General features: G+C 42.3%; 1 protein-coding gene across 2 annotated transcripts in view; it reads left to right on the top strand.

Annotated features, from left to right (window-relative positions):
- PDE10A (phosphodiesterase 10A) overlaps window positions 1–14,559 on the top strand; it is a 337,901-nt gene that overhangs the window by 261,290 nt on the left and 62,052 nt on the right. For both annotated transcript variants that reach the window (XM_043456798.1, XM_043456797.1), the window contains 5 exons: window positions 2,945–3,085; window positions 5,459–5,614; window positions 7,452–7,502; window positions 8,853–8,911; window positions 10,814–10,865. In XM_043456798.1, coding sequence (XP_043312733.1) covers window positions 2,945–3,085; window positions 5,459–5,614; window positions 7,452–7,502; window positions 8,853–8,911; window positions 10,814–10,865 — 459 coding nt within the window. The remainder of the gene's footprint in view (window positions 1–2,944; window positions 3,086–5,458; window positions 5,615–7,451; window positions 7,503–8,852; window positions 8,912–10,813; window positions 10,866–14,559) is intronic.

The raw sequence follows: 14,559 nt of genomic DNA, 5'->3' as shown, positions 1-14,559 counted from the left end.
TGGCAGTTCAGCCAGTGGGAAAAAGAAGGCCCTTCAGCCTGTGACTATCTTTTTGATTATTTCTGAGGAGTGAGTTAAGGTAGATCTAACAAACGTTTCTCTATTCCTGAATACCTGTAATATTCAGCCTCTAGCTTGGAGGTTTCTTATTGACATTTTCTGTTTGCAGTAATAACTGCCCGCTAGCCCGATCAACCTCAGAGATCACGTACAACATGCCGTTACTGAACACACACTCCATGTGAATCCGAAAATGATGATTTAATCAGGAATGATGCCAGGAAGGGAGCTGTTGCACAGGGGAACCTTATGGAGTTTAAAAAATGCCACCCAAAAAGAGGAGGAAACTTCTAGTACAGAGGAGAGACACTGAGGCTGGGAAAGCGTCACAACAAGTGTCTGACCAGGTCAGCCTCACGTTCCCTTCATACGATGGGAGCTTTCGGCCTCCACAGGACAACTTACTTTTTTGTTAGCACTTGCCCTCAGTTCTCATTTGTAAGCATTTCTATTTGATAAATGTGAACAAAAATCATAATCCAATTAGTGAAACAAGTACAAAGTCCCCACTGTAAAGAATAATTTAATTTTTGATAATTATTTTCCATGAGAAGTTTTCCACATTGTCAGGTAATTGAAGGATTTCTAAATCATTTGTTTTCAGCAAGTCTAGTATGCAAAGTAGCTTGCCATATTCCCACGGTGCATTATTTGCTTGTCTGTTTCTTGTACATCGTCTAGAAAGTCTACATAGAGGCAATCAATGTTTATATTAAATAAATGATCTAATAACACAGGGCCGTATAAGCTATTTCGTCATTACTGGATTATGAAGCTAAACGTAACTTGAAGATATTATTAAATTCAGCCTTGATGGTCTTATAGAAGTCAGCTGAAAGAAGTGTCTGTGGTATATCTTCAAGCAACAAACACATAGAGTCAACAGCCATTAAAAAATATCCAGAGCTTCTGTTGGGAGCTTGCTTTAGCATTTATTTTCTGTTGGTGTCATGGGAACTTCTTTAAAAGTTATCTGAGTGACTCGGGTCAATGTAAGTTCATTTCCTGCAGTTCTGACTTTGAGATGAGAAACATTACTCAGCATCCTTGTAATTAACTTTCTCATAGTTTGAAATAAATCATTGTCAATTCTGACTTTTATTCAGCCTACATATACTGTATTTTTAATATTTTTATTGTCGTCATCTCTCTTCCTGTTCTGGGATCATTTTGCTACTCTCCTGTCAATCTTAAGAAAGGGTAACACATTGAATGATATTTTGCAAGATAGATACTAAATCTAATGAAATTCTTATTTCTATGTCACATGTGTGTTGGCGTATAATAGGTTATAGTAACTATTGTAAAAACAGTGACTGATTTCTACCCACTTTAAAAATGCATATGGTCCAATTGTCAATTATCATCACATATGTAGTTAAATTTTTAAAAATCTTTTTAAAGTGTATAACTTGTATTTAAACATTTTAAGCTTAATACTTTTTAAAAGAAGCAATTTAAAACTGTTTTTCACAGACATTGTACTTAATAGCAAATTACTGCTTATACCCAATCCTAGCTAATGTAGATATACTAATGAATAAAGCTATTTTGAACTTGGAATCTTTAGAGAATGGTGACTTAAAGCACATGGGATGAGCCAAGGCTCTGTTTTTCACCTCTCTGCTCCCAGTGATTGAAGTAGCTCAGGTTTATAGGGCTCAATCCCTTGTAAGATTTTATTGGAAGAAAGAGTTCTTTGACATTGTGTGTGTGTGTGTGTGTGTGTGTGTGTGTGTGTGTGCGTGCTCGCATGTGGGCTTAGTCGTGTTTGACTCTTTTGTGACTCTATGGACTTAGCCCGCCATGCTCCTCTGTCCGTGGGATTTCCCAGGTAAGAATACTGGAGTGGGCTGCCATTTCCTCCTCCAGGGGATCTTCCCAATCCGGGGACCGAACCCTCGTCTTCTGCGTCTCCGACATTCCAAAGCTGGAAAACCACATTATCTGAAAAGCAACACATCAGAGGATTGCCTAATACTTACTAGTTCAAAAGGCCATCATCCTTAAGTTACAGCAGTCCCATTTAAGGTAAAAGTAAAGTGTTGGGAGAATTTACCAGAACTTTAATATTTTTTAAATCGAGTATATAATCACCGTGCAGTTCTGTCAAAATATTGCTCCCCCTGCCTAGATGATTTGATAAGCAATTCTTGTTTAGTAGAAACTTATTTTAAAATGTGATTGGGTTTAGTCAAAATGATTGATCATATTTAAAAAAATAAATTTAAGATACTTTAAATGTTCTCCACCTGCCTCATCTTTTGAGGGGGAGAGATACACCCAGGCTTGTCCAGTTATTTGTTTACTTATTTATTTTTGGTGTGTATGTGCAGAGAAGAGCAAAGATTTTACCAAGAATATTCTAAATTTGTAATATTATGGGCAGGCCAGTTTCAGGAATGGAGTGGTCGATTATTAAAAAAAAAAAAAAAGAATAAAGAAGTAACATTCTGAGAAAGATTTTTAATGAACATGAGAAAGTACAGCCAGCTCACATCGACTTTGTAGTTACAGATCCACGTGCCTCGTCTGCAGGATGCGGGACTCATCCTGTCTGCTTCTTGATCTGTAGTTTCTAGAGCCCGAGGACAGCTTACGTTTCTGTCTTCATGTTAGTGTTTTCTGTGGATAAAAATAGGAGGCTGTTGAGAGTTTTTCCCACGCGTGGACATCCGTGCAAGTCTTGCGTCTAGCGTGTGTCTTGTGTTCGTGGGAATCCCACCTCAGATGCTTCATTGCAAAGCACCTCCCTCACTTTGGGTCTCCTCTTTCCCTTGGCTCACAGATTTCTTGTGATCGTTAAGTGATGTCTAGGAGTCTTTGTGTCCCATGCCAAAAAGCGCAGGACAGTTTCTAGAATGTGTTCTGTTCCTCTTCGCAGAGCCTTTGTGTGTTTATCCCGCCTGGAATCAAGGAAGGAAAACCCAAGCTCATCCCCGCGGGTCCCATCGCCCAGGGCACCACCACCTCCGCCTACGTGGCCAAGTCCAGAAAAACGTTGCTGGTGGAAGACATCCTCGGGGTGAGTGGCTTTTCACCCTGTGTGACATTTGTAACCCGAGGTATTTAATTAAGAAAGAGAACATATATGCTTGATGTTATAACTTAAGCCATGTTGTAGCAGCATAAAAGCAAGATACCAATCAATAAATGCATTTATATGTAAGTGAGTGAATTCTTTGTACTCCAAGAAATATATCTGATAACCTCCTAAGAGCTAGGTTTGAGTAGTTCTTCTTTGAACATTTGCCTGTATGCTTATAAGCCGAATGATTACTGTTTGCTGTTTCGTATCCCAGCAGGATAGATTTGAACAAGTTAGCTAGGTGACTGACTGCCCCAGATTTTAGTGGTGTCCTGCAACAACCACTCACTGCCTCTGGATCGGCCGTTCTGCTGATCCGAGCTCTCTCACACGTCTGAGGCCATCTGGGCATCCCTTGGGAGCTGGCCAGACTTACATGGCCTTTGTTCTCTGTGTGCGTCCCCACCCCCTCCACTGAGGCTAGCCCAGCATGTTATGGTGGTGGCAGGGGTCAGAGAGAAGTGCACACGTGCAGGTGAGTTTTCAGGCCTCTGCTTGCGTCAGATTCACGACCCTCAGTTTAGCCAACCAAATCACATAGTGGGCCAGACTCAGTGTAGTCTGACCAAGGCCGGGGTACAGAGAGCAGGACCAGATGGGGCCCTGGGGCCGGTCTCCCCCAGTATTTGTGCGCGTTGTGATGAAAGGTCACTGCGTGAGCTCAGGATGAAACTGACAGGCATACAAACAAGGGCACAGGTGTCAGGGATTTGCTCTGAAAAAGTGCTAACCTGGAGCCGCAAAATTTAGATCTTCATTTTATTTTTGCCACTAATTATCCGTGTGACCTTGAACAAATCCGATTGCTAGTTAATGTTATCAAAAAGAAAAAAGTTATCAAAAAGAAAAAAAAGAGTGCTTAAAATACATATTTCAGAGTATAATTACACAGACAAGAATATTATAATTGTCAAACTTTCTAAGAGACTAGGTCTTCATCATTCTCACCACGGAAAAGAAAAGATAATGCCACTGCTGATGGAGGGCCCAGCAGCGCTGGGGACCCTAGTGCCGTGTCCAAATGTAGCAGATCAGCTCGCTGTGTGCCTCAGACCCCCACGATGGTGTACACCGAGTCGATCTCATTTTTAGGAAGTAAATGTTAAAAGTAGATATGGTATAAATTATCACTTAAAATGTTGTGTTGTGTGTATATACAAGCTTTCCAAAGATCTGTCAGTTACAAAGGATAGATCCGTGCTAGTCTTGATTCATGAAAAGCTTCCCGTAGACTGCAGAAAGTGAGTAAATAGAATCGATGTTTTGATGTTAATTCATTCAATTTTCTTGGATTCCTTTGACTGGTTTTGCTAAGTTAGGAAATGAAGTGGAAGAACCAGTTTCATTTCTTATGATAGGTAATGGGTGATTATTGGTTGATTTGAGTACCTAATATGGGTCTTACAGTGACGCTCATTAACCTGTGTTTCTGTGTTATTCTGACCTTAAAAATAAGAGAAAAATATATATAAATATAATTTCCTGTGGCTCTTGGAGTAATCTTCACGTGTGACTTTATGCCTCTGAAGCTCTTAATTTTAACACTAGAAGGTGAGGAATAAAGAAGTGTTGCTTACAGCTGCTCTTGTGCTCAGTCATGTCCGACTGTCTGCAACCCCATGGACTGTAGCCCGCCAGGCTCCTCTGTCCATGGATTTCCCAGGCAAGAACACTGGAGTGGGCTGCCGTTTCCTCCTCCAGGGGGTCTTCTGGACTCAGAGATCGCACCCTTGTCTCCTGTGGCTCCAGCAATAGCCGGTGGATGCCTCACCACTTGAGCCACCTGGGAAGCCGTCGTAATTACTTTTATTATTGCATGAAGCTATGTATAGTCATTAATTGAATTCTCCTGTATAATGATAAAGAAACATTAAGCACCATCTGGGTTTCAGTCCCATGTTGCTAAAGTTATCTTAAACAGCTCAGTGGGTACATACTCCACCTGCAGTGCTGGAGTCAGAGGAGACGAGCGTTTGATCCCTGGGCTGGGATGATCCCTTGGAAGAGGAAATGGAAACCCACTCCAGTATTCTTGTCTGGGAAATTCATGGACAGAGGAGCCTGGTGGGCTACAGTCCAAAGGATCGCCAAGAGTCAGACACCACTGAATGACTGAGCCCAGCACGGGCACAGCCTGTGTTGTTCACATTTTCTTCAACAGGGTTCGCAGGGACCATCATTGCTGGGCTTTCCTTTGAAAAGGACGGCTGATTATGGCTTACAAGTTTTAGGGAATTTCTGATAGAATCATAAATTAATGATTCCATTTCTTTCGAAGAACTTACATCGTTTCCCCTCCTACTTTTGTAGGATGAACGGTTTCCAAGAGGTACGGGGCTGGAATCGGGGACGCGGATCCAGTCCGTTCTGTGCTTGCCGATCGTCACCGCGATCGGGGACTTGATCGGCATCCTGGAGCTCTACCGGCACTGGGGCAAGGAAGCCTTCCGCCTGAGCCACCAGGAGGTGAGCCTGGGCTGCCGCGGGGCCTGAGCTCTGCCCGGTCCGCCGCCGGCGCTTGTCGGTAGTGCTCAGTTAGTGAATGGATACCTAGTGAGTGAGCACTTAAAACCGGAACTTGCTTAAAAATATTTTGATATCAATACTAATGATTTAAAATTTTTTTTTTCCATTTTGCAGTGATAGTGGTGTAGAAATATAGTAATTTATTGCAGTCAGGATCCATTTGGTCCATAAATGTAAAATACCATGTTGTTAATCAAATTAAGCCGTCGTGTGGCTTTGGAGGGCTTTCACATTCCGGTTGACTTTGCGTCCCCTTGGAGAGTTCCTCTTCCTAGAACGTGTCCTGAATCAATGCTCCAGCGTTAGAAACATTGGGGAGACATCCCTAGTGGCTCAGGGGTAAAGAACGTGTCTGCCAGGGCAGGAGACGCGGGCTCGATCCCTGGAGGGGGAAGATCCCCTGGGGAAGGAAATGGCAGCCCACTCCAGTGTTCTTGGCTGGGAAATCCCATGGACAGAGGAGCCTGGCGGGCTACGGCTCCATAGGGTTGCAAAGAGTCGGACACAGCCTAGCAACCACCAACGTCTGTTCCTCGAATGGGAATGGCTCAGTGACGCTAAAACTGAAGACTGCCGTGACCTCTCTGTCACCCGCAGTGCTCATCCAGGCCCGGGGTGGCTGGCGCCCTGTCCACTCACTTAGATGACCGTCCGCCGCTCCAGCCCCTTGGCTCCCCGCCGCCGGCTGGCTGGGTCCTCTCCGGCAGATCCTGCACCTCGGCTCCCCCTCTGCTCAGACTTCTCTGTCCCCCCCGGGCCGCCTCCTCCGGGAGCGCACTCTGATGTCACCCGCCCAGGATGGCATCTTCCCTGGGCCCTGCACGCAGGCGCGAGTGGGCATCTGCTCTCTGAGAACAGCGCTGGGTCCCAGCAGGCACCCAGGAATACTCGTTAGATGAGCGGGAAAAAAAAAGAAGAATAGGATAGCTAGCAGTTTAAGCGCTTGTCAGCAAAGTTTGGGGAACATGTCCTCATTTTTAAAGTGGTCACAAGGAGCTCATTTGAGTCGGTCCTGAGGTGGATGAACCTGGAGCCTGTTATACCGAGTGAAGTCAGCCAGAAAGAGGAAGACAGATACTGTGTAGTAACACGTGGTTGTGGCATTTAGAAAGATGGTCACGTCGAGCCAGCATGCCGGGCAGCGCGGGAGACACAGGTGTAGAGAACAGACTTCTGGGCTCAGTGGGAGGAGGCGAGGGGGGATGACTTGAGAGAACGGCATTCAAACAGGTACATTTCCACGTGTGAAGTAGGTGACCCGTGCAAGTTCAGTGCAGGAGGCTGAGTACCCAGAGGTTCTCTGGGACAACCCAGAGGGGTGGGGTGGGGAGGCAGGTGTGAGCGGGGAGCGGGATGTACATGTGTACTCCTGTGGCTGATTCATGTCACGGTCTGGCAGAAGCCATCACAAACTGTAAAGTAATTATCCTCCAATTAAAATAAATTAATTTAAAAAAGAAGGGAAAAAATGGTCACTGGAAGCCTTTTTAATAGTGATTTTGTTGACGTGAAAAATAATTATTTTATGATGACAAGGCTCTTAATCAATGTATCTTCCTTTTTATTCCAAATGAAGAGCAACAAGAGAACATTACACTCAGCCATAAAGAAGTGGGAAATAGAAAAGAGAAATTTTGTATGTATTTGACAATTTGGTTTTTCAGAACATTCAAAGATGTGATGACCTCACAAAACTTAAGCTAGCGGCCTTTGTTGGGATGTCTGCGTGTGGCTGATGAAAACTTGCTTCATACTCTTTCTTTTTTATTTTTTTCAGGTTGCAACAGCAAATCTTGCCTGGGCTTCAGTAGCAATACATCAGGTGCAGGTGCGTCCTTGGGGTGTTTTCACAGGGCTTCCTGAGAGAAGGGGCATTTGGAGCACATCACCAGGAGACAGAGTGGGGGCTAGCAAGTCACCCAGGGCTTTCTTTGTGGATATTAAATGTTTTCCTGTTTCTAAAATGTCTGATCTGGTCACTTATATTTACCTACTCCCTGCCTGAAATGTCTTCCAACTAATTCTTTTGTATTTTTAAATAGGATGTTAAATTATTTGCATTCTATATCGCGGTTTTTGTTTTCCACTGAAAGCCCAGCAATGATATCCTACTGGCAGTAACATTGATATTTTTATGATCCATTTCCTCAATTAAAACATCCACTAAACTTAGTGGTATATGAAAACATTAAGCTTAAATTTAAGTTCCTTGATTCTCTTGAGAATATGATCTAATTTAAAAGATCACAAACTGCATAGAGTTTCCATGATAACTAGACTCTTAAGTTCAGGAACATGGCAGCAATAGAATTCTATTTTGTTATCTTCCACTGTTTCTTGTTTTGTTTCCATTTCAGCAAACTCAGATTGGTGAGGAACTGTCTGATAGGGAGAAAATGTGTGTGTGTGTGTGTGTGTGTATACATCAGTTCAGTCGCTCAGTCATGTCCAAGCCTTTGTGACCCCATGGACGGCAGCACGCCAGGCCTCCCTGTCCATCACCAACTCCCGGAGTTTACCCAAACTCGTGTCCATTGAGTCGGTGATGCCATCCAACCATCTCACCCTCTGTCGTCCCCTTCTCCTCCTGCCTTCAATCCTTCCCAGCATCAGGGTCTTTCCCAGCGAGTCAGTTCTTCAACTCAGGTGGCCAAAGTATTGGAGTTTCAGCTTCAACATCAGTCCTTCCAATGAACACCCAGGACTGATCTCCTTTAGGATGGACTGGTTGGATCTCCTTGCAGTCCAAGGGACTCTCAAGAGTCTTCTCCAACACCACAGTTCAAAAGCATCAATTATTCTGTGCTCAGCTTTCTTTATAGTCCAACTCTTACATCCGTACATGACTACTGGGAAGGCCATAGCTTTGACTAGATGGACCTTTGTTGGCAAAGTAATGTCTCTGTGCTACATATATACACACATACACACATAGCAAATAAAATATATAGAACATATATATATGTATTTTAAGATAATGGTATGAGAAGCAAGGACTTACTGAATCTGACAGTACTGCATGTAAGTGGGATATATGCTCAAGTACAATTTTTAAAAACTTTGAAGTAGTGATTGTGTTATGCCTTTTTAAATAATAAGGTAAATAATATTCTGCAATTTTCATTCCTAAAATAAACAAAAATCCCTCAAAATTAATAGCCACTGTTTTGTATGGCAGGTATGCAGAGGTCTTGCCAAACAGACTGAACTGAATGACTTTCTACTCGACGTATCAAAGTAAGTGTTCATTTCTAGGGATGTGGTAGCTCTAACTGGCCAACAGTTTAGGTCAGGCGCCGGCCTTAGTCGTGACAGACCGCTGTCGGCTGCAGTCAGTAGCAGAAGATGTGTCTTTATCAGGCACGTGATCTGGTAAGTGTGGTCCATCAGGTTTGGGATTAGAGAGTTTCATTCTCATCCACATTCAGTTCACAAATGAAGGATCAAAGATGTACACGTGATCATCTTAATTTGCAGTTCGGCATAGTTGTAAATGACTCCCTCGAAGGTATTAGAGACTATACAGAGAGATATATGTTTCTGTTTCCGTAGGAGAGAATTGGCAGCAATAGCAGGAGGGGAAATGTAGTTTATCATTTTCCCGAAGTCCTCTCTGGCCTTTTCTGTGAACGTCAGTAAATTAAAACATGCTATTAACATCATTGTTTCAGTTTTCCCACGTGTAGCAGCTCAGATGCCGTTCTCAAGAAGATGCTGCATTGCCCCGGAGTTTAACCTAGGCAGACTCTCTCAGGCTGGCAGTGGAAGCAAGTACAGATGTTTATTAAATGTCAGATCCACACCAGGTTTGCTTGCTACAGGGAAGGTCAGGTATTAACATCTCTCTGACCGTCTGCTCAGCGGCTGAGATCTGAGAACGCCCCAGGCTGTGGTAGCTTCAGGGCCCCGCCCCACGATAGGTTATTAACTCCAGGAGCACTCGGCAGCAGCTCTGACGCTGTTCCCGCTGACGTGTCCCTAGCTTACTCATCACCAACTCCTGGAGTCCCCTCACTCGTGATTCTGAAGTTGCGTCTTTGTGTTTTTGAAATAATAAATTGGGGAAGTTTGGGTCGGAGGGCGTGCTCTTTCGATCCCCTCGGCCAACGATGAGTATCTTCTCTGAGCCAGAATGAAACAGTGTGTCTGGACCCCAGATGCGACTGCTTCAGACACGCCTAGGAAGGGAAGCTGTGCTCGGCCTCCCGCCAGCTCACTGGGACACTTGCAAGCCTCCCAAAGCCCGGTTAAAACCCTCACGTGACGCGTTAAATCTCTTCCCCAGTGGGAAACCCGTTTTCTTCACCCTCTTCCTTGCAGGATATTCCTCAGTGGATGTTGTAACTAAGCATATTAACAGCTTCAAGTCAGATGATTTCTCTTCTTGAAAAAGGCAGTTTATTGCTCTGAGTTACCTTAACCTGAATACACTGCTGAATTCTCACAAACCTACACTGAGAGTGCTACCTTGCCAATGGTCTGTGTGAAGAGTATTTGCTACATATTCCCTGTGACACGTGCCTGCTGATTTATCTGTTTCTCTGGTCTACATTTTAATGTATGTGCCATATGCCCCACAAATATTTACTTGCAGTCCATAATGATGAATCTATATTTACTTGAGTAGAGTTGTCAGGTCCTATCATTACTTGTATTCTGATATTTCTTCCCAAATGAATTTCCCTGCTGTTTTTTAATACAGTTAAACTACATTCTAGCTTTTGGGGCTTTCAGTGATTATTTATGTTTTTATATTATTAATGAGATTTAGCAAATTTCGATATTTTTATTTTATATCAAAGTTATTAATGAGATGTTAAATTTGATGTACCAATTTTATTTCTTCATTGTTTTAGTTAAATGCTACAGACTTTTTCTCTGCCTTGAATACTTGCTGATAAAATCGCTGAAGGCGATCTCTGGAGTTAGAGCCCTTATACTAAAGTCAATGATAGACTTTCATTTATCTCTTTAAAATAATACTATTGGTTGTTTCCACAAAAGGACAACAGTTAAACAACATATACCTTTCTGTGTTTTTTATTTAAATGTAGACAAAATTGGGAAATGTACTCAAAGTTTAGTATGTTCTATGTTCTAATAACATTACTTAAAGATTTTACCTTTCTTTTTTTTCAGAACGTATTTTGATAACATAGTTGCAATAGATTCTCTACTTGAACACATAATGGTAGGTTGCCTTCTGTTTTAAAAATGATTTTGTTTAACCCTTAGTCATGTCCTGGTGCTCAGATGGTAAGGAATCTGCCTGAAATGCAGAAGACCCAGGTTCTGTCCCCGGGCTAGGAAGATCCCCTGGAGAGAGAAATGGCTACCCACTCCAGTATTCTTGCCTGGAGGATCCCGTGGATAGGGGAGCCTGGAGGGCTACAGTCCACAGAGTCGCAAAGAGTCGGACACGACTGAGTGGCTAACACTACTCCTACCACTGTCTTAATATATGATGGAGCGTTTTAATGTACAAGACGTACGTGCTGTTTTAAATATGATAAAAGGGATCTGGAGGCATCACCTTGATTGATCTGTCACTTCCGTTAATTTCGGAGGGGTTTTGAATAATGTTTCGAAAAATACCACAGAATTTTCCATTATTTAATGGAGAGCTAACTTGAAAAATCATTTAATTTCTTTTTCTTTCTTCAGAATACCTTTTGCATGTAGGTTTTATTGGGGATTTCCGATGGATTCTTTCTAACCCTGAGTTTCATTCTACTTAGTTTTAGTCTTAGTCGTTTCTCTCTTCCAGAAGACTCACAGGCTAGAGCTGAGGGCTCCAAGAAGTAGAGTTTGGTTTTCCCCACATCTAATGTTGCTGCTCTAGTGCTCGGGAGGGGGTCCGCTGAGGGAGGGCCTCAGGGTGGTGGAGGTGGTGTGTATGTGGACCCGTGCATGCCAGGCAGGCTTGCTTGGGGCCATTCATGCCTTGTGTATTTGATAAGTGTTCTTTCTCCTTCCCATTTTCCTGGTCTTTCTCAAGACATAGTAATCCTGTGCAACAAGGATTCTTTTCATCTCCAGGTTTAGTGGGGTGCACTGATCTGTTTCTTGATGTCATGGCAGGTCAGGCTTGGAGTGTGCCATCTCAGAGTCTTGTAGAAACAGAAGGCTTCCTGAGGGTAATGCAGGGGTCATTGCTCTCAGCACATTCTCTCTGTAAGTAGTTATGCTGATGGTTTTACAGTTGACCCTTGAGATGCAGGAGTTTGAACAGGCCCACTGACACGTGGACTTTTTTCAGTAGTAAATGCTGCAGTGAGACACGATCCGCAGTGGAGTCTGTAGATGTGGGACTGTGACTACGGAGGAACCACATATGTAGAGGGTGATAGAGGCTATATGTGGATTTTTTACTGTGTGGGCTGTGTTCAAGGGTCAGCTTTGTTTGGACAGAAAAAGAAAGTAACTGATTGCACAGTAAAAAGAAAAATAGCCTCTTTGGTTATGACAACACTTAAGGAATTTATAAAGCAATGAAAAGTATTTAAGAAGACATAAAAATATATAATATGGACTGACTTGTACCAGGAGTACAAGAAATGCCATTGACTAGTTCTTCTATTCTTAATGTTATATTAGAGAACAGTTTTACTGAGATACAGTTCATGTAGAATACAATTAATCCATTTAGAGTGTTTAATTCAGCGCTGTTTAGCATATTCTCAGATAGTCGCAGCCATCGCCAGTCAATGTTAGAACATTTTCGTTACTTCAGAAAGAAACTTCCTAGCGTTTTACCTGTCACCTGTTTGTGCCCCCATCCCCTCAACCCCCAGCCCTCAGCAACTACGGATTTCCTTTCTCTTCTGTGGATTTCACCTAAATCCCACATAAAAGGAATCATGTCATATGTGGCCTTTTGTGTCTGGCTTCTTTCACTTAGCATAATGTTTTCAAAGTTCATGCGTGTTGTAGTATATTTCATTACCTCATTCCTTTCTGTAGGCAAGTAATATTTGGTTGTATGAATATGCATACCACAGTTTTGTAATCCATTCATCAGCTGGTAGACATTTGAATTTGTTTCCACATTTTGGCTAATGCAAATGGTACTGTTTTGAACATTTGGGTACATTTTTGTTTGTTTGTTTTAACCCCTGTTTTCAGTCGTTTTAGGTTAAGAGTGGAACTACTAAGTGCTGTGATTACTCTGTGCTTAACTTTCTGAGGAACAGTCAAACTGTTTCCGTGGCACTTAACACGATTTTACCTTCCTACCAGCAGTGCACATGGGTTCCCATTTCTCCACACTCTCACCAGCATTGGTCATTATCTTAATTTTTGATTATTGCCATTGTAGTAGATGTGAAGTACTATCTCAGGGTGACTCTGATTAGCATTTCCCTGGTGACTAATGATATAGAATATCCATCCATGTGATGAAAGATTCAGCTCCACGGACGGCTTTTTACTTTAGTTTTCAGTGTTGAGTTCTAAGACTTCTTGCGTTTTAGATATCACTCCCTTATTTGATGTATAGTTGGAAAATATTTTTCCCGTCTGTGTATTATTAATATCTTTTCACTTTCCTGACAGCGTGAAGTACTGAAGTTTTTAATTTTCGTGAAGTCTAATCTTCTTCTGTTGCTCATACTAGTGTCATATCTAAGAATCTATTACCAAATCAGATACCATGAAAACTTACTCCAATTATTTTCTTCTAAGAGTTTTGTAGCGTTAGCTTTTACATTTAGTTAGGGTGTTCACTTATGTTAGTTCGTTTTTATTCATGGTGTAAGGGTCCAATTTCATTCTTTTGCATGTCACTACCAGCAGCATTTGTTGAAAAGACTCTTATTTCCCCTTAAAACGTGGTTTTCCTGGAATCGGTTGAGCGTGCACACATTGTTTTCTTCTTATGGTCTCAGTTCTATTCAGTTGACCTGTATGTCCAGCTTAATGATAGTACCATCTTGTCTTGATTACTGTTGCTTTATAGCAAGTTTTGAAATCAGCAAGTGTGACTCCTCCAAATGTGTTCTTCATATTCATTTCTCTTTGGGCTATTTTGAGTCCCTTGCAATTCCATATGAATTTTAGAAACCAGCTTGTCAATTTCTACCAATAGTTCATATGGGTTTCTGATAGGGGTTTTGTTGACTGTAGATCAATTTGGGGAATATTGCCTTCTTAATAATATGAAATCTTCCAATATAGCAACATCGGCATTTTCCGTTTATTTAAATTTTCTTAATTTGTTCAACACTATTCTGTGATTTTCAGAGTACAAGCGTTGCCTTTATTTTGGTAAAGTTATTCCTAGATGTTTTATCTTTTAATGCTGTTATGCAGGAGACCTGGGTTCAATCCCTGGGTCGGGAAGATCCCCTGGAGAAGGGAATGGCTACCCACTCCTGTATGCTTGCCTGGAGAATCCCAGGTAGAGAATAGCCTATCGGGCTACAGTCCATGGGGTCACAAAGAATCAGACATGACTGAGTAGCTAACACTTTCACATAAAGTTATTCCTAGATGTTTTATCTTTTAATGCTATTTAATGCTGTTATTAATGTGTTCTTAATTTTATTTCCTGATGTTTCATTGAAAATTTATAGAAGTAAACTTGCTTTTTATATCTTGATCCTCTGTCCTACAGTCTTGATGAACTCATTATTTCTGGTAGTTTCCTAGTGGATTCTTTAGTCCCTCCATCCTAGTCTGTATACCTTTTTTTCCCCTCCATTGCATAATTGTCCTGGCTAGGTCCCCCAGGGCTGGAGAAGGCAATGGCACCCCACTCCAGTACTCTTGCCCGGAAAATCCCATGGACGGAGGAGCTTGGTAGGTTGCAGTCCATGGGGTTGCTAAGAGTCGGACACGACTGAGCGACTTCCCTTTCACTTTTCACTTTCATGCACTGGAGAAGG

The sequence above is a fragment of the Cervus canadensis genome, chromosome 33 (assembly GCF_019320065.1).
Source record: "Cervus canadensis isolate Bull #8, Minnesota chromosome 33, ASM1932006v1, whole genome shotgun sequence".
Taxonomy (NCBI): domain Eukaryota; kingdom Metazoa; phylum Chordata; class Mammalia; order Artiodactyla; family Cervidae; genus Cervus; species Cervus canadensis.
Note: the sequence above shows the minus strand (reverse complement) of the source record. Positions and strands in the feature narration are given on the sequence as shown.